The 20,409-nt window shown below is 39.0% G+C and overlaps 1 protein-coding gene and 1 long non-coding RNA gene across 5 annotated transcripts; one reads left to right on the top strand and one right to left on the bottom strand.

The window, feature by feature from the left end:
* Nucleotides 1-1,419: 1,419 nt before the first annotated feature.
* LOC131232789 (sulfate transporter 1.3-like) lies at nucleotides 1,420-11,271 on the bottom strand. Of its 4 annotated transcripts, none has more exons than XM_058229275.1 (14): nucleotides 11,113-11,269; nucleotides 8,404-8,793; nucleotides 8,274-8,322; nucleotides 7,967-8,174; nucleotides 7,693-7,867; nucleotides 7,363-7,428; nucleotides 7,165-7,278; nucleotides 6,967-7,083; nucleotides 6,380-6,506; nucleotides 5,993-6,279; nucleotides 5,729-5,919; nucleotides 5,138-5,223; nucleotides 4,952-5,028; nucleotides 1,420-1,984 (listed from the first exon to the last, which is right to left on the bottom strand). In XM_058229275.1, exons 2-14 carry the CDS (start codon nucleotides 8,737-8,739, stop codon nucleotides 1,838-1,840), a joined length of 1,980 nt encoding a protein of 659 aa, XP_058085258.1. In that variant the 5' UTR covers nucleotides 8,740-8,793; nucleotides 11,113-11,269; the 3' UTR covers nucleotides 1,420-1,837. The 4 variants fall into 4 exon arrangements, with proteins under 4 accessions (XP_058085258.1, XP_058085262.1, XP_058085274.1 ...); XM_058229279.1 differs by lacking the exon at nucleotides 11,113-11,269 and adding an exon at nucleotides 9,360-9,491; XM_058229288.1 differs by lacking the exon at nucleotides 1,420-1,984 and adding an exon at nucleotides 3,599-4,510 and having other exon boundaries at nucleotides 11,113-11,271.
* Nucleotides 1,863-7,527, top strand: LOC131232815 (uncharacterized). The gene is made up of 2 exons (XR_009164951.1): nucleotides 1,863-1,999; nucleotides 7,211-7,527. It is a non-coding gene; the product is annotated as an uncharacterized LOC131232815 (long non-coding RNA).
* Nucleotides 11,272-20,409: the final 9,138 nt, after the last annotated feature.

Below are 20,409 nucleotides of genomic sequence, written 5' to 3'. Positions count from 1 at the left end.
TATGATATATATATTTTCGATTATGTTTAAGTGTACATAACATCCTTTCTATGAAAGGATGAGTACACCTATAACTACAACACGTGTGGTTCTAGTGGGCCTAACTCACCGGAAGATAGAGAGATGTGTTATGACGGTTTCAGGGAAACTGTCAGTCCATTACTCTAGGAGTTTCAAAATTGCACGAGCAGGTTCTCCAGCCATTTTGGTGATGTGGGGTCCACAGTGATGTCCAAGATGTATGTGCCATACATTCACACTGTCCATCCATTTTGACGGCTCATTTTAGGGTATGAGCCCAAAAATGAAACGCATCCAATTATCAAGTGAAGTGCACCAAAGGAAACAATGGTGATTGACCATTAAAAATTTCCTGTGGGCCAGAAAAGTTTTGGATGAAGCGATACTTGTGTGGTCCAGGTTTTTTTTATACCTTGTCAATAGGTTGGATGGCACTAAACATTCCCGTTTAAATCACCACTGTTTCCTGTGGTGGGTACAGCTGAGATTTGGATATGCTTGGTGTACTGATCATGCTCTCAGATGACCTGTCAAAACAGATGGATGGCATTGATGTAAGGCACATACATCACGGTGGACCCCACAGTCAGGGATCCACTGAAGCCGCGTAAGCCCGACTATTGCATCACTGATTTTTGTATCCTCTCATCATCCTGGAGAGGGAGGCGGATGCATTGGTCTTATCCACACCGTCCATTCATTATTTTTTTTTAGTATCATTTTAGAATATAGGCCCAAAAATGAGGGAGATCCAAGGCTCAGGTGGACTACACAATAGGGGATTAAACTCTTACCGTTGAAAACTTCTTAGGGCCACAAAAGTTTTGGATGGATCTAATATCTGTGTGTTCTCTTCATCCAGGTATAAGTAACTTTATGAATAGGTTGGATGGAAAATAAACATCACCGTGGGCCGTAGAAAAGTTTCAACGGTGAGAATCATTATCACCGTTGCTTTCAATGGTGTGGTCCTTGAACATTATAAATGACTCATTTTTGGGTTCATACCCTTAAATGATACAGAAAAAAAAGGATAGACGGTGTGGATAAGACCCATACATCATGGTGCCCACTCAAATCTCCTGCCCGTTCCCAGCTGGAGACAAGGACGCAATTCGCGTCCCCCGGAGAGTAGGTGAGTTACACCTGTTTCTACGAAATATACACGCCACAGTGGCCCCGCACACAAGCCTATGATTGGCATCCCATACCATAGTCCCATGGGGTGTGTGGCCCATCAGAGCCGTGGATATCGCTGCTTATCTGTACGTAGGACTCGACGTCGACGATGGAGCCTGACAGACGGAGCGGATTTAACATATAGGACCTGATGCAACTTGGGTGTATTACACGCTGATGCCGCAGAGGACTTCAGTCCCACTATACACCAATTCACACGCAGGAAATGAGGGTATTCTCGTCATTTAACAGAAATTTAAAATGAGACCTGAAAAAGACTACAGTACAAACGCACCCGTAAGCTGTTTTTTTAGTGCGCAAATGAAGTAAAGAGCATCGTTCCTTTTTGCAATGCCACTCAAACCGAATCATCGACACATCATCTTCATCGTCATCCGTTCATCCACCAATTCCATATAAATCATTCCATCCATGACTCATACATACATCATCACACATTCACCCCTTTTATCCCTTCCTCTTCTTAGCTTTATTTCTACATGGCTTCCCAAGCTCTTCTTTTTCATACATACATGAGACTCTTCTTTCTCTCTCTCTCTTTCTATCCTTAAATCTTATTTCCTTTTCATGGGGCTTTTTCTCTTTCGTGTCATTTGGATAGGGATTTGATCTTTTCTCAGACTTCTTCTTGCTTGGCTTTGGTGGACCATGCCATCACGGCGTCTGCAACGGTCAGGAAGATCTTGTCTTCGCCGATCAGGTCCACGAATTTTGATGCGTGGATCTTGTCTATCACCGTCTGCCCAGGATTCGCCAGAACAAGCTGCGTGGATGAACTGTCAGCTAATTTCCATTCTTAACTTTCTTTCTTTCTTTCATACATAAAAGATTTTTCTTCGACATTATCATCTTTTTAGTGGCGTTTTTGTAAATTACGGAATTCATTGCAAGTTTCGTAATTTGCAGAAGGGGGAAATTATGGGTGACAGGATCCTGGATGTGCTCAGTATCTCATAGTTCCAGAACTCGGTGACTCGACTTGAAGCTCATCCGAGTCAACTCGACTCAACCAGATCTCGAGCCGAGTCACAAGGAAACTCGCTCAACTTCGCAACTTGAGTTGTGCTGGTCCAACCCCAACTTTAGGTTGGCTACGTTGGGCCCAAGTCCTCAACCGAACCCGGGTTGGGCTGGGCTTGGGTTGAGGCCCTAGGCAACCCAACCCAACCCAACCCAACCTTATAAACAATACATCTACAGAGCTTTGCTGAGTCCACAGGCATGAGCAATCAAGCTCATGTGTACACCACACATGTGCCAGCATAGCACAACAAGTCTGAGATCCATTCCATCCATCCATCAGAATGTCGATATTGATGCCCTAACCCAAAAATCAGAATGATCCACTGGTCAGGTGGGCCACAGAGAAAAAGAAACGAAAAGGAAAATTGCATGGCTCTGAAAACTTGGCTGAGGATCTCTAACAAATCCACTTGTTTCTAATATTGTGCTCACATGCTGTGTGGACCAGATTTGTTTCTAATATTGTGCTCACATGCTGTGTGGACCAGATTTATTTTTGGAAAAACATGTAGAAGGTTGGACTAACATGATGGATGAATTGGATCTCATATCTATGTGCCTTGCTGGCACTTGTGTGGCATGTACATGATTTTTATTGCACGGGCATATGCGCTTAGCAAAGCTCTGCATGTACATATTAGTTCTTACTAACTATACTAACATGTATGATATATGATATAAATAATAAAATCATGGTTGCATGGAAAATAGGGTTCTTGATGGGAACCTTTGTGTTTGTCTTTAAAATATTATTGTTTGCTTTTATAATATTTTGAGCTCTTTATCTAATTTTTATTTTATTTTATTTGTTTATGAGCAATAATTGAAGAATTTATTATGTCAGTGTTATTTTGGAAGTTACAAGTTTTACTTCATAGTTTATTTAATTGTTAGATGCTTGATTTTATGTGTTAGTTTACTAATTGCAAGTAACTTATAGATTGTAATCAACCTGTGGAATAAATTATTAGATGGGGTTTGATTTGTAATCAACCTATGTAATAATCTATTACACTGCACGTGTGGGAGTCTTGTGCTCTCATTGATGGTCCCTGGCCCGGATAAAGGAGGATAGCGCTGAGTTGGCAGCCAACGTCAAACTTATACCGTAACTTTCGTCATGAAGTGGAGATATGACTCTGTAATTTCATATGATCATCATGTACCACTCAAATTGAAAGGGAAATTTTATAGGATGGCTATAAGACCTATCATGCTTTATAGAATAGAATGTTGGGTAGTTAACAGAACAAAATGTTCATACGATGAGTGAAGCTGAAATTAGGATGTCGAGATGGATGAGTGGCAAGATGAGGAATGACAGAATTAGAAATGACTGCATTCGAGGAAACTCTGGATTAACACAAATAGGTAATAAGATGAAGGAAAGTACATTTGGATGGTCTGATCATATGCAACAGAGACCAAGAACCATGCCAGTTAGAATGAGTGAATTGGTACAAGTTGAAGGCTCTAAAAGGGCAAAGGGAAGGCCCAAAAAGGCATAGGTGCAGGTATTAAGAAAAAGGCTTAATGACCTATGGTCTAACTAAAGGCCTAGCCCTTGATCGAGTGGAATGGCGGAACAGGATTCTTGTAGCTGACCCCAATTAATTAGGATATGGCTTAGATGATGATGACGATGACGAAGTAAAGGTTGATGCATAAGGGCCTGAGCTCATTCTAGAGACTATGCATTGAAGTGCATGGGGATGGCTATGACTTGTGCAATTTTTCACATGTGCATGTGCCAAGTTGGCCAGACCTGGGCTTGATCTTAATGTATACAGCTTTCTCATTTTGAAAACACAGAAAAATGGATCTTTTCTTCTTCTCTCTAAGTTCTTTCCTTTGGTTAAGCAAATAGCCCATCTTTTGGGTCACTGGATTGGATCGAAGGTGCAATCAGTGCTGATTATCATTGTAGGCCGTATCCTAGGGGCATTCAGTTGCAAATCATAGCACCAGGGTTTGACAAACCCATGGGTTGGAACTTGTCCCAAGTATCTGCAATCTTGTTTGTTCATGCAGCCTACAGAAAACATGTTCTCGCCTCATCTAAATGTTAAATCTTTATCTAAAGAGGTAATCTCTTCCCTTCTCTCTTTGCAGCTTCAGCACATCATAATGTGAATAGTGTCCTAGTGCAACCAAGAGTACAAGGGCCATGGATCAGTTATCAAGAACAGAATCTCATTGCACCATCGTGGGTTATTCTGCCGCAAAAATTCCAAGATATGGAGTTCATTGCTCTTTTGTCAATGGCCTACAAACAGGAAGTCAAGAGAAAATATCGGCATCCCATGGAAGCTGAAAGATTGGATGGTGGGATATTGAAATATGAAACATTCTTGGAGCATTCTCTATACACAATAGGGCCTATCTGTGGTCAGTCTGGATCACTGAACCACCTTTTCCATAGCGGTCTTCGTGCTCCCATTTTGCAAAATGGGTCCATGGTTCGGGGATCCAAAGTGGATGAAGGATTAAAGTACCCAATCTTTGGTATGTTCTTGGACAGTTTGAATGGTTGGAAATTTTCAGATATCCCCTATCCATGATAGTTCCAATGAGATCAATGATGTGGACCACCAAAACATGGGCACTGCCTATACAGACTGGCCGCATTGGGGCACCTATTCACATACTGGTGCATCAGAACCCGGAATCCCTTTTCATTGCATGGGCTGGTTGTTTATTTGCTCACCTGAACTTCTCTCTTTTGGAGACTCCGATATAACTCCTCCAAGGAATGGATGCCGCTGGTGTCAATGTCAGTAACAGCTGTAATACACCAAAATTTCCAAAAATGAGCTGCAGACTGATTGAATTCAACATGTTTACTAACTACAAAGGTCAAAAACAGAACACAAGACTGGCAGTGACCACTCACGTGACATTTCCATGATCAAGAACTGGATTCTTGGTTGGTTGTTCGCTTTCAGCTGTTCATCTTCATCACTCAACCATCTTAGGACCCTGTAAGAAAAACTCGTCTGATTGTTGTCAACTGGTCCCTTGTGGGGATTCATAATCACTCTATAAGGAGAAAAGACACGTGCCGTCTGATCAATGTCTGATCAAACCCACTTAGTAGCATAACAGTTATGCAAGACCAGGTGTTGTTGCCTGAGAATGCAGTGGAATTATTTTTCTCCAATCATATGATCCAAAGTCAAAAAATATGACAACATAAGGTTCTTAGGAGATAAAAACAAATACTCCTATTTGGAGAAGGAGCATAGAAAACATTCCTGGAATGAGGTGTATTTCAGATGATCTCAACGAAGAAATGAAGTTCCTTTTCAAAGGTTTTGAACCATTAACCTCTTCATAAACCGAATTCCTTGTGATTTAGATGCATAGATTATGCAGGCCTTGGTTAGACCCACATCATCAGTCCTAACAATGTTGTTCTGAATTTAAATAACAATCTAGAGAATGAACGTGTCAAATATATCAAGGTGCTAAAGAGCATCAATACCTTTCACGAACATAGTTGGAGTTGGAAAAGTAGATTGCCGAATCAACTCTCACAATAAGCATCCCAGGAACCTTTTTTGCATCGGGATACTGTTCTATGTTACGGTATATGCTTGTACTTGGGAGGTTACCAAGTACAGCAGTCCGTGGTCTGGTCACTTGAAGAAGTATTTTTGCAAATGATATTGCGACCTGTTAGAAAGACATTGTTAAAACAGATTTGTTTGTTAAAGAAGGAAAATTGAAATTATAGTGTCCTCCTTACCGCAATCAAGAGTCCAATTTCAACAGACACAAAAACCACACCAAAGAAGGCCCCCATGCAGGCAATGAAGTCCAGTTTATCAATTTTCCATATAAGGATTGCAGCATCATAGTCGATTAGGCTAATCACGGCAGAGATAATGATAGATGCGAGTATAGCATTTGGGGTGTATTTGAAGAGGGGTGTGATCAGTTCTAGAGTTAGGAGTACCACTGCTGACATCACAATGTTAGAGACAGCTGTTTGGCAGCCGGCCATGTAATTCACCGCAGAGCGGGAGAAGGAACCTGTGATAGAGAAGCGCCCATCAGTCTAAGACTGAAGAGGAACTCATTGTAGCATTTGGGTTGAACCTTATATAGATATGGTGTGAATTTTCTCTTTTACCTGTTGCCACATAGCAAGAAGTCATTGAACCAGCAATGTTCATAACCCCAAGGGCCACCATTTCTTTGTTTCCATCTATCTGATAGTCCTTCATAGCTGCAAATGTTCTTCCAATTGCTGTAGCTTCCTGTCAAATTCACACTTTTAGCATACAACATTCATTTTTTTTTCTTTTTCTTTTTCTCCCTCTCATTGAAAGTTGAGGAAATGCTGTTTGCAAACACCAATCTGAGAACTCCAAAGACAAGCATCCAATGTGTGTGAGATCCAGACCATTAATGAAGTGGGCTCGATGGTGAATATTCCCAAGCCCAAAGCCAGTCCAGTCCACTCACTTGGTGGCCCACACATGTATGAAACAATTGATGGTTGGAAAATCAAATGTTCCTCATTCAATATACATGCGCAGCCACCCTGTGGATGGACTGGCCTGATTTTTGGAATAGGGGACATTCACCTTGGGGCCTACCTTATGAAGGGCCCGAATCTCACATGCGTGTGAGTGCTTGTCTTGCATTTGCAGATGGGTGTTTGCGGGCAGCATGTCTTAAAAATTAGGATTCTTTAAGTGTGCAGAGTAGGCATACCGTTAATGCTATCATACCAGCCACTACACCAATTCTGAAACCCTTCGCAGCAAATTCACCACTGAAATGAATTTGTTCCAAGGATGATGGATTTATACCTTTTTGTATGTCTTTCACCTTTCGGACATTTGCAGCACTATTAGTTGACTAATATTAGATAAAATAGAGATGTTAACTCTACAAAGTTTAGAGACTTACAATTTTAACACCATGCTTTTCTGCATGTGTAATATACACGAAAAAGGTCGAGAGAATAACAGAGATCAAAGGGGCGATTGCAGGCACCCAGAAAAGGCTCTTCTTCTTCTTCCCCTGTAGCACTTTTGAGTCACATAAGAAGGAAACCTTCCACAAGCATGGAGTCCAAGGAATATGAAGCAGAGAGAAAAAACTTACAATGTATTTGGCAACTAGAAGGAAAACCAAGAAGACTGATCCTATGAGGATTGTCTGCCAATTCCACTGCGAATGTAGTAAAAGAAAACAGTCAGTGAGGAAAAATGACAGCAATCTGTACTTCTAAACTCAGTATTTCTAAATTCAGTATTTCTAAACTCATTAGCTTAATCATTGACTGTGTCAGGGAAATTTAGTTTTGGCTTGACTGAGTCATTGGACAACTTAATTGAATTATGATGGTTGCTAGTTTTGTGTTGGTTGGTTTCCATCTCAAATCCAAACTTTTAAACACTGTCAATAACAGTAATTTTCAGTAGGTTTTCATACCCCGTGATGTACAGAACTCCATACCGAACGCATAACTGAAATAATACCCGTCTTCTTAGTAAAATTGTTTATGCCAAGGAAACCTTTGAGCTGTTGCAGAGCAATTGTGATGGCTGCCCCACCCATGAACCCAACAACGGCCGCATGAGATAGGAAGTCGATCAAGAATCCTAATCTGTAAACATTACCAGAATTGTCAATGTTATAACAAAGAATACCGACCTTTTAAGTTAACAAAGGTATGGAAAACTTGTAAAACAGATTGTTCAATTACCTAAAAAATCCAAGTGTGACTTGAGTGATCCCAGCAAAGAATGTTGCAGTGAATACAAGCCGGAGGTACTCATCTGGATTTTTAGCAGAATCAACCTCATTGTGGACCAAAGTCCCCAGCAGGAGAGACACAACTGCTACTGGTCCGATGGCAATGTCGCGCGAACTCCCCATGCATGCGTAAATCAGCGGCGGAACGAAACTAGAGTCTGTAACGTTTGATTGGAGAAAGATTCATCAACCAATGCATGCTGCTGTCAAGAAAAAAAATAGAACATAAAATAACTCGAGTATGGATTTAGACTTACATAGCCCATATTGGGGTTTCAAATATGCAAGCTGTGCATACGCAATATCCTGTTTCACAGGACAAAACTCACATAAGCTTCTTTGAAAGAGAACACTGAACTCGGTTCTGTGAGGTTCAAGTTTATGTACCTGAGGAATACAAAGACTTGCAATGGTCAGCCCTGCAATAAAGTCACCTTTGAACTTATGTAAGTTGTAATGTCTCCCCCATTCGAGTATGGGGAACAAGGTCTGAAGGCCAAGGACAATCTTTCTCGACCTCGGTTGGTCCTTGAAAGGGCGCAAAGGGTTGTCGGGGAAGAATGTTTCCTTCAATGAAGAAGTGAATTCCTGATGGAGTTTCCGCCGAGGAGCCAACCTCACCCTATTAATGTATGGCAAGTCATTGGCCTGAGGGCATGAGGATTGCTGGTCAGTAATGTCCTGTTCCTTGTTTTCAAGCTTGTCTGAAACAGAATGATTCATCTAAGACTCTTGTTTTCCACGCTTTCAAAGTGAATACAAGAATGAAGTGTTCACCTACACAACACAACAAATGACACAAAAAGGGGGAAAAAATCAGAAAAGGTTGCAAAACTGAAACTGATATATGTTAGTATGTGCATGTAGCAAACACTACAACAATAGGCACTCTCAACCTTAAATCAGAAGACATTTCTCCTGTTCAATCTGCAATGCAGATTACAATCCAATGCTGCAGATTACAATTCAATACTGAAGAGTGCGATTCAATACTTAGAAACAAGATGAACAATAAGTTTTGCTGCACTTGATTTCAATACGAAAGATTTCAAACTACATGAAACAAATCAAACCAAAGCTACTATAAAGCAATCACAACCATATCCAACTCAGACTCTTCTCACCGATGAACTGAAACAGGTAAGCACAATATATAAGTTCTAGCTAGAATTCCTAGTCAAACTCATCTTCTTTATGTGGAACAATAAAATGGCTATGGATTTGATCAGTAACAAATCCCCAATCAAACTGCTTAGCTAAAAGAAACTGATTGCATTTAAAAACTCCAATCTGAATTATCCCCTTCTACCATATACACCCCAACTCAGATCCTTCTCACTTACAAATCGAAACAGATGATTTGTTTATGCAAGTCGCAGCTAGAATTCCTAGTCAATCTTGTCTTCTTTAGGCAGAACCACAATGGCTAGTAGAAACTGATTGCAATTTAAAGAACTCCTATACCAACCAATATTTGAATTGTTGAAAACCTAATCAGTTCTTGCATTATCGTTGAACTTGCAAAAATAAAATATGATTATGGAAGGTGTTGACTGGGGTTTGATGATTAAACTGATGTAGCAATCCAGCCTACCATTTTCATATCTTTTTTATTTTGTTATTATTATCTTCACTTCCTTTTTAGGTTTTCAATGGAAGCATAGGAAGAGAATCATATGAGTGGACTTTTTCTATGGTGGTTGGTTTAAAACATGACTTTTGCAAGCCAAAAGTCGATTGCGGCTTCCTTTCCAACATGAGTACATGAGAGGAACATCCACATGCTTTTGACACCTTCTCTTCCAACTGGAAAGAAGGCTGCTCTGAAATGAGAAAATGGGCCCTTTGTATTTTTCAATGACAAGAAAGAGGGCTCAATTTTCTCTTTAACACTTTTTGACTTTTCTTCTTGTGAATGGTGGCGTAGCACTTCAACTGCTGTGGCCTTTATTTGCATGAATACAAGGGAAATGAAAAACAAAAAGAAAATGCATTAAAAAGAGTTTCCAATGCAACTGTGGCCATTCAATTAAGAAAAGAATCATATTCCAATTTAAGAAAAAAGAAAAAAGAGAAATAGCTGGTTTTATTCCAAAAGATCCTGACAAAAAACTCATTTAAAATATAAAAAGGAGCATGTTTTATTCCTACAGATCCTAAAAAGAAAAAAAAAAATCAAAATATAAAAAGGAACTGATTTTATTCCAACAGATCCTAAAAAAATACCCATTTAAAATATAAAAAGTAACTTTTTCCCTCTCAACGCATGATCGAAAGCTTCTCAATGAAAGCAGATGCCATTTGTGAGTTGAACTATAGATTAATTTATTTTATTTTTTAATAATAGTTTGAATTCAAATTGGCCCATTATTCCTAACATACTTCCAATTATCTTCCATGAAAAAAATACAAAAACAAACGATCTGATAATTACCCACAAATTCAAATTCAAAATCAAATTGGAATCCTTTACCAAAAAATGAAATCCAAATCCAATTTGATATTTAAAAAGCCAACAAACCCAATTCTCACTTTAATTGATAAGACCCAGAAATATTAATTTTTTTCTTTTAAAAAAATAGACACATGATTTCTCCACACTTGAACAATCACCCATCACAACCAACAGATAACATATATTAATAACCTGAATCAATAAAATAATCCAAACTCATTTAAGGAGTCTTTTGGATGCACGTTAATGGTTTAAGTTATAAATGATTTACATCTTTACAGCCTGTCTTGTTTGGCTTTAAGTTGTAAATGATTTACAGGTAAACGATTGTCTATGTTTGGATAGCCCGCAAATTGTTTAAGTCTTGTAAACAGAGAAGCAATCTTTTCATTTATAGTCAGTAAGCTTGCAAATGAAATTCGAACTCTTTGCTGGGTTAACCGTAAATCATTTATAGTTGTAAACTGTAAATATTTACATAGAAAAGAGGCCATTCAAACACAAACTGTAAATGATTTAAATCATTTACAACTTAGCTCATATACCGGCATCCAAACGACCCCTTAAAAAAACTCTTATATATAAAGAAAAAAGAAATTTTCAGAAAAATGATAAAGAAAAGAAGCAATAGTTTCTCTCACCTCCTGAGAGAGAGAAGCTTTACTAGTTAGAAACCCATGGAAGGTGGTCCACACGATAGTGCCCAAAAAAGGTCCTGCTAAAAAGCCAAAATATCATTTATGCCCCTCAAAACTCAAGAAAGGAAAAGAAAAAAAAAAAAAAAAAAAAACAAAGAAGAGAGAAAAGGAAAGAATCAACATATAAATGTAATAAAATACAGTTGCTCCGTTCTTCTTTTTTCCCACATTGAATGGCTGTTGTAGATCGGGAAAAGGCAAAATCTATGGAAAGAGTAGGTAAGATCACGAGAAGAAAACCGGAATGCTGGCTACGTTCAATGAATCCGTTCTGCATACATTATTACGAAACTCAGGGGATCAACGACTTCTGCAATGTGGAGGACAACAAGAATTCTGACTTTATGTTTGGAGGAATAGTTGGGTCGGAGCGGTTAGGTGCGGCCCCCGGCCTAACCCAACACGTGCGGCCCAGACCGTGGGGCCCACCTTGATGTATTTATTGTATATCTTCGCCGTCCATCCGTTTTTACAGATCATTATTCCAAATATGAAGCAGATGAACTTTTTTGTGGACCATATCATAGGAAACAGTGGATATGGAACGGTCACCATTAAAAAATTGCTAAGGTCCACCCAATGTTTCAGTAATGTTTATTTGTCATCCAACCTGTTGATAAGGTCACACAAATCTCGATGAAGTAAAAAAAATATATGTCAGTTTGATACTAAACTTTTGTAGCCCACAAGAAAGTTTTAATGGTCAATCACCACTGTTTTCTATGATATGGTGCACCTGAGATTGGATCTGCTTTATTTTTGGGCTCGTGTCTTAAAATGAGATGAAAAAACGGATGGCCGGAGTGGATATACAGTAAATAGATCAAGGTGGGCCCCATTGTCAGGGCCGCACCATGTTGTTGTGGCTGGGACCGCACTCAAACTTCTTCCCTTTGCAACCGTACACGTGTGTTCTCAGTTATGAAAAGTGGGGCCCAATTTTGGTAATCTTGGCTTTTTTTTTCTTCTTTTTTTTTTTTCATTTTTTTTTTTTGTCTACCTTGGATAGGCGTGTTCTAAAAAAAAATATCCGGGTTTGGAAGAAATTAGAAACGATTCATTTGTATCTTTCATATGGACGGTTTATATTTCTCTTCTTAATCGCCTGTTTGTAGGCCAGGAATCAAAACGTAATTTTTGCCCATCCATGAAATTTTGAAAGATGGTGCATCCATTGTATTTACAAAAATTGTGGGCTCCACTTGTGGGAAATGGCAGCCTGCATGTAGCTCACAAGGTATAGTTCGTCCAGTCTGACGGTTTTAGGTCCGGTAACCCTAGTTTGAACTTTGAAGAGAGGAGTGTTAAGAAAAATTTCGGGAATCTTAGTTCAAACTTTAAGGAAACTGAGATTTCCATATATTTCTTTAGCACTGATACCACTGATAACAGCGAATAATTGGATCGTGTTGTGTGAGGGGTGCTCTATTCGGGGATCATGACCTCGTTGTGATGCAAAAGAAAAAAAAAAAATACAAGTCCTAAGAAGCGGTGTGTAATCAAGATATGTACTGGGGATTACATATGATGGGTAGAATGGCATGACTTTTTTTGACATGGCACCATGATCAAGGTGGTGATCGGCGAACCTGATGAGTGGACGAGATCTACCGCACATGCACCATGTTAGCATGTCATTTATATTGGCATTGGAGCCGATCTCCATGGCATTTCCTTTTCTTAATTAGATAATTAGATGGGAAGCTAGACTATAGATTGTGATGTATAAAGGGCCAGAAAACTTGACATACCGAGACCCAACCCCAACCCTTTTCCTATGTAAGTTAACTTTGGGATATGTCTTGCGGACCTAAATTTAATTGAGTTGGTTTTGTTAGATATAATCCCATGGAGCTCAATCGTGGGCAACCACAGGTGGGTGAGTATTACTAGAGTTGTCATATGTTACATATTCTTATTTTTTCCTTTGTAGTTTAAAGTTAGAAATTCAAATTCAATACCATGTTCTTAGTGGGTTTGAGTGTTTTATTAGTGTTCGTGAACTTATATCATTGAGAAAAGATAATACTTCTATTATTAACTTAATAAAATACTCCAAGCATCTTTCAAAGTCTAAGCACATTGAGTATTGAATATCCGCGTGCACAATGTTTGAACCCGGGAAACTAGGATCAACATGTGCTCGATAGCATTGAACAATGGTAGCATACCATCTATGGACCTATTCCAAATAGATTGAGACATCTGACACAAGTGTAACTTAGATTGAGACTTCTGACATATGTGCGCGTTCAGGATACGTTGCTAAAAATGAGAATCAACGACCTCCACGTCTTTCCCTCTTGTCGTTCTCCCACTTTTCCTCTCATTCTTGGGCCCCACACGTGTTGGGATTTCTGACCACTGACTCTGACTTGATGGCGCTTCCGTTCACGCGGAGAACTTTCGGTTCCTTGGAAGGGCATGAATAATTAGAAAAATAAAAACTAAAAAATTTTGACATCCTACCATGCAAACATTTACAATTATTACATGTACCTGACAGTTGGATCGTACATCCGAAGGATACAATGAATGGGACGCTGATTGGTTACTATTCCAGCCAGTTCCTAGCTCGGAAGTGGGTTTATTCATACCGTGCATGCAATTTGCCCCATCATTTTCATTTTAGGGAATCCGATCATTTGTTTTCTACAAACAGTAAATTTTTAATTTTCTGTTTTGTGATTCGTCTATGTTATAGTTAATGTTGTTAGCACTATTGCATTAAATGCAGTGTTGATGATGTGGCTCAATCAAATTGAAACAAATAAGAATCTTTTACTTATGGTGCAACTGAGATTGGATCTGCTTTATTTTTAGGCTTGTGTTCTAAAATGAGATGGAAAAATGGATGGACAGCATGGATATATAATAAACAGATCACGGTGGGCCCCACTGTCACGGCCGCGCCATGTTGTGGCTTTGGCTGCACTCAAAATTCTTCCCTTCGCACCCGTACACGCATGTTCTCAGTTATGAAAAGTGGGGCCCAATTTTGGTAATCTTAGCCTATTTCATCTTCCACCTTGGATAGGGCGTCCTAAAAAAATATCAGGGTTTGGAAGAAACTAGAAACGATTCATTTGTATCTTTCATATGGACAGTTTATATCTCTTCTTAATCGCCTATTTGTAATGGCATATTTGTAGGCCACGAATCAAAACGATATTTTTGTCCTATCAATGAAATTTTGGAAGATGGTCCATCCATTGTATTTACAAAAATTGTGGGCTCCACTTGTCGGAAATGGCAGCGTGCGTGTAGCTCACAAGGTCTAGTTGGTCGAGTATGACGGTTTTAGGTCCGGTAACAATAGTTTGGACTTTAAAGAGGGGAGTGTTAAGAAGATTTTCGGGAATCTTAGTTCAAGCTTTCAGGAAACTCATATTTCTATATATTTCTTTATCACTGATTCCACTGATAACACTGAAAAATTCGATCGTGGCAGAACCTGTCCAAGGGGCGCACATGTGGCAGACATGCAAGACGTCTATTGGGGGATCATGACCTAGTTGTGATGCAAAATCCCGGCTGGGCTACTCATCAAGTGCGCCGCACGTGTAAAAGAAAAAAGAATACAAGTCCTGCTAAGAATCAATCGGTAATCAAGATATGTGAGGAGTACATCTGATGGGTAAAATGGCATGACTTTTTTGACATGGCATCATGATCAGGTTGGCGAAGCTGATGAGTGGACTAGATCTACCGCACATGCACCATGTTAGCATGTCATTTATATAGCCATTGGGGCCGATCTCCATGGCATTTTCTTTTCTTAATTAGATAATTAGATGGGAAGTTAGACTATAGACTGTGATGTGCAAAGGACCACAAAACTTGACATTAGACACAACCCCGACCCTTTCCCTATGTAAGTTAACTTTGGGTTATGTCCTCAGAACCTAAATTTAAATGAGTTGATTTTTCCTATTAGAGATGCCATATGTTGCCTATTCTTATTTTTCCTTCCTATTTTAAAGTTGAAATTCAAATTCAAATTCAGGCTGAGATGGCATTGAGAGAGATATCAGATGAGACCGGATGAAAATTATTATAAAATTATGAGAGCCTAGAGAGAAAATAGAAAGAGAGATACTGTGCTCCTTATATGTCCATCTATGGAGGCGTATCGTCAAGGATAAATAATACTTCTACCATTAACTTATTAAAGGACTCTAAATACCATTAGGAGTTTAAGCACATTGAGATTAAGTATTATTACTCCGTGATCAGGTGAAAATAAGAAAGTCACACTTAGTTACTATAACACTCCGGCCTTCCAATACTCGGGTATTGAATATCCTTGGGGTGTTACCAAATGCTTTTTCGATTTGAACATGCAACAGTATATACACATGTTTGAACCTAAGAAACTCAGAGAATATTAGTGAGAATCTAATTTCAAAAATTCCAATTAAGAGTACTAACTCAATTAAATAAAAACTTACTTAAAATAGTAAAATTTACAAAAATAAAACTAAAAATAGTAAAGCCCTATTCTGATTTTGCCTAATAATTCCTGGCATAATGAAAGTAATCCTAAAAAGATATCACATGGTAAAACTCTACGGGGAGAGAGATGCCTACAATTTAAAACTAACTAAAGATGGTAAGCTTTTTGTAAAACTAAGATTTACTCTAATTCTTCTATTTACAATTCTTTATATAGAATTACAATCAAATTAAGAAACAAAATACATTTATAAAATTGTGCATGTCTGTCCATAGAACTTTTGATGGAATGGACAACCATCAAGCTATCTATAGAATCGAACCTACTTTCATAAAAACTATTCAATGAGTAATTAAATATTTTCAAAAAAAAATTTCAATACAATCGAGTAGACTATTGATAGGATCAACATGCGCTTGATAGAACTGAAAAATGGTAAAACACCGTCAATAAACCCTGTTCCAAATAGATTGAGACATCTGACATAAGTGTGACTTAGACTGAGACATCTGACACATGTGTGCGTGTATCATACGTTGCTAAAAACAAGAATCGACGACCTGCAGGTCTTTCCTTCTAGTCGTTCTCCCGCTTTTCCTCTCATTCTTGGTCCCCACACGTGTTAGGATTTCTGACCATTGACTCTGACTTGATGGTGCTTCCGTTCACACGGAAAACTTTCGGCTCATTGGAGGGACATGAACAATTAGAAAGAAAAAAAATAAAAAATTGACATCCTACGATACAAACCTTTACAATTATTACATGTACCTGACAGTTGGATCGTACATCCGGAGAATACAATGAGTGGGATGCTGATCGGCTACTATTCCCTCCAGTTCCTAGCACGGAACAAGCCCACAGTGATGCATGGGTTTATTCGTACCAATCCGATCCTTGCTAGGGATCGATACCAAGACCTTGAGTGTTGAAACGAGGTATCTCCACTCAGTCTGCCAGTTGAGCTCTAGATCTCGGTGTGTTAGCATTGTTGCTTTAAATATAGCATTAATGATGTGACTCAATCAGATTGCAAGAATAAGAATCTTTTACTTATGGCAAATAGAGAATCCAACCTAGTCTATTATCGGACCTCGGTTCAATACTCAAGTTGATCAGACCATGGAAAGCAGCAGTGCTAATGCACTCAGAGTTGATACCTTCCTGGGGCTCACCTTGATGTTTATTTGCTTCATATGGTCCCATAGACTTGGACCGAGAGAAAACACAACTCAAAACACTTTTGCAGCTCCAGATAAATTTTCAATGGTAACGTTTAATCCTGACCTTGTGGTCTACTTAACCCTTAGATTTGTTTTATTTTTAGGCTTATACCCTAAAATAATATGGGCAAATGGATGGACGGTGTACATAAACTCATACATAACGGTGGGCCCCTGGAACCCCAGCATGTTCCGAGCTTGGGACAGGCGGCTGGGGTAGTACCCAATCTCCGTCCCTATTAGTTGTGGCCATAGGCCCACAAATGGATTGACAGAGACAATCCTCACCATCGATACAACTGGAGTTTTTTTTTTTTAACACATTCACACACACCCCCACGCACTCACGCCGGTGGGATTTCACCACCTATGGATACTCGAACCATGGTAGATCTTATTTGAATATGGACCGTTCATCTGTTTCTTTCTTTGCCGTCTATTATCTGGCTAGAAATAGAAAAGTTAGGATTGTACCATTAAAGAAATTGTAAGGCCATAGTCCATCCATGATGCGGACCATGAGATCAAAGGTCTTGGTATCCAAAATATGGATTGTTTCAGCGTCCCTCAAGAGTCCAACCCACCACCACCTTTATAATTATTGATAATCCGACCACTTTGTATGTTTTCGACAGCACCGGAGCACCCTAAGCCTAATTTACTACTCCAGCTTTCCCGTCAACATATAACATACGTGGGACATCCGGGACATTGAAACGTTCCGCCTCACTATGAATATGTTCTGGCGTGAAAATCAATCTGATCCACTCATCAGGTTGGCCAAACGTTTATACGGGGTCAGATCGTCGTCTGTCCGTTGATTTCTATATTCGGGTCTACTTGATTAATTTAACATCCTGGTTTTCATCACAAATCATCTCCATCATGAGACATGCCATCTACACGGCTAGCATGTTGTACACATTTGTCAGGTTGAGTAGAAAAAAGGCTGGAGTATGGTAATCTTTTATGGTGCGGGTCTACATCATTTCTAATGGACTATGACCATTGGCATATTCCATTGGCTGGTTGTGTTTGTCGGATACTCGGATCCGTTTGTGACTGGCGAATCGAAATTTATGGTCCTTATCTAAAATCGGATGCATAAATCTGGGCCGTCTATATGGTAATCATCCGCATGAGATATAGCCAACAAAACCCCACTGCTGAAATCATCATCATCATCCCATCTTACATATGAATGGACAATGGTGAAAGTGGGAAGATGCCGGATTCCGCTGACAAGATTTGTAGGTTAAAAGCGTAGAGGTTGTTTTGCATGTACACGCGTAACTTTTTTTCTATATAAGAAAATCCCTTACTTTTCATATTCATAAATAACACCTCATGTTCTTCTTAGGTATATACAAATCGCTGAACCCGTTACCATTCTTCAATGGCAGCATTGGTTAGTTAAGCTTACTAATTATGTTTTTGCCCCTACTGTTTCCTATGGTGTGGTCCACTTGAGCTTTGATATGTTTTAATTTTGGGTTCATATCCTAAAATGAGTTAGTATGCGGCATAGATAAGACACATACACGATGGTGGCCCCATAGAGTTTACTCAGTGCTCTACTTCCACCTGATGTAGAGACCTTTGAGCATGTCACCACTTCAGGACTGAAATAGGTCCACTGCCACAACATGATGAATTTGTTATAGAAGATTTTATTTATTTATGTTGGCCATTGCAAGGATCTCAAATAGGAATATATCACATAAGAAGAATGCTTATATGCATGTATGTAATCAATGTAACACCTTGATCCATAGCTCAAGTGGTAGATTGGGTGAAAGATACCTCATTTCAACGCAGAGGTCTTTGGTATCAATCTCCAGTGGGAGTGGCTAACAGTGAAGTGTGAACTGACAATGGGGTGTACTAACAGAAGCAGATTAGCTAGTATACCTCACACCAGCTATATATCTGCTGTATTGATCTCAGCAAGTTCTGTGGGTCTCATCATGAGGTATATATTATATCCAAATCGTCCATCCATTTTGCGAGCTCATTTTAAAGCTTGAGACTAAAAATAAGACATGTTGGACTATCAAGTGAACCACACTGAAAACGCAGCGGGAGATTGAACGTCTACCATTGAAACCCTTTTTGGGGTCACAGAAGTTTTAGATCAATATGACTTTTTTTTTCTCTTCAGACAGGTATTTGTGACCTTATGAACAGATTGGGTAGAAAATAAACATTATGATGGGCCCTACGAATTTTTTAACGGTAAAAATCATTATCTCCACTGCTATTTGTGGTGTGGTCCATCTAATCTTTGGATATGATCCATTTTTTGGGTAATTATCTAAAATGATCTCAAAAAATAAATTAACGGTTTTGATATAATAAATACATCACTGTGGGATCCATGTAACTTTGATCTCCTTTGATCTGTTCGTACAACTCGGAGCTCGAGGAGCATCAGTTACCCCAGCCAATCCGCTTCCGTACTAACAAACTAATAAAAAAAAAGGCCGGATATATATATATATATATATATATGAAGAGAGCATGTGGTTTTAATTTTTTTTCTTGTCTTTTTATTTTGTTTTTCAAGGAAAAGAAAAACTCTTGTATGTATTCATGCAAATAGGTGGTGAGGATATATCTTGTGGTTCATATGTATGAAACGAAGAAAATTGTAAATTCCCCGCCTTTTGTTTTGTCTTTCAAGTAAGTCAAACAAGCATACCCACAAAAGGATAACTCTTACGTATCATTTTGAGTGCTTCTTTTGTAACAGATCATTTTGCACGCATGCTTCTGGTTTTTGATGGTATGATTTGCTTAATTGCAGTGATTATCATATACAATGAATCAGGACCGTTGCTTCTAGTTCCATGTATCACCCGTTGGGCAGTCTTGATTCACCAACCGTGCATCCATGTGTATGTTGCTGACGGGTTTGGATCATGTGCCAGTGCTACCCCTGTTGGATGTGCGGTTTGGATCAACCATTGGATTTTATTTTTTTATATATATTTTTTTTTTACGCACGCACACACACCCCACACACTCACGCGTAGTGGAATTTCACCACCTATGGGTACTCGAACCCTTGACCCAGTGTTGAAACTCGTGGGTACTGAATTTAATCAAACACTAGATCCTAAGGGGCGAACGGTTTGGATCAAACGTTGGCACCTAATCGATGTGCAGATCGGATTATCACCTGCGCTTCTAAAATGTTGGCCAACAACTCTTTGAAGAAGTGACTTAATTTGAGAGCAAATACATCATTTTGCATATAAACCCCTTTGAGGCCAGAAATATCATTTAAATGTATTAATTCTGTCATGGAATGTGGCCGAACCCTGCATAATATGGTCAAAATACAAAGTGTTCTTTATAAATACAAAGAGGGTGTTATTTCTAAAAATGACTAAATGAAGGAGTGTAAGGAGTGTATGTACAAAAACCTCTTAAGCTTAACCGATAGGCTATAACATAACGTGTGGGCCAACTGTGATGTATGGATGACATCTAATCCGTCCATCATGTGCACCCTCTCGGATTCTCCTTGGCTTCCAATAATCAGATGGATCTGAAACT

The sequence above is a fragment of the Magnolia sinica genome, chromosome 2 (assembly GCF_029962835.1).
Source record: "Magnolia sinica isolate HGM2019 chromosome 2, MsV1, whole genome shotgun sequence".
Taxonomy (NCBI): Eukaryota; Viridiplantae; Streptophyta; class Magnoliopsida; order Magnoliales; family Magnoliaceae; genus Magnolia; species Magnolia sinica.
This window is presented reverse-complemented; position numbering and strand designations above follow the sequence as displayed.

Excerpts from the sequence above, each read along its gene's own strand:
- LOC131232789 (XM_058229275.1), bottom strand. The coding sequence starts at position 8,739 with ATGAATCATTCTGTTTCAGACAAGCTTGAAAACAAGGAACAGGACATT. Across the intron at positions 6,507-6,966 it reads CTGGTATGATAGCATTAACG|GAAGCTACAGCAATTGGAAG; the intron begins GTATGCCTACTC and ends TGAATTTGACAG. Across the intron at positions 5,920-5,992 it reads AAATTGGACTCTTGATTGCG|GTCGCAATATCATTTGCAAA; the intron begins GTAAGGAGGACA and ends TCTTTCTAACAG.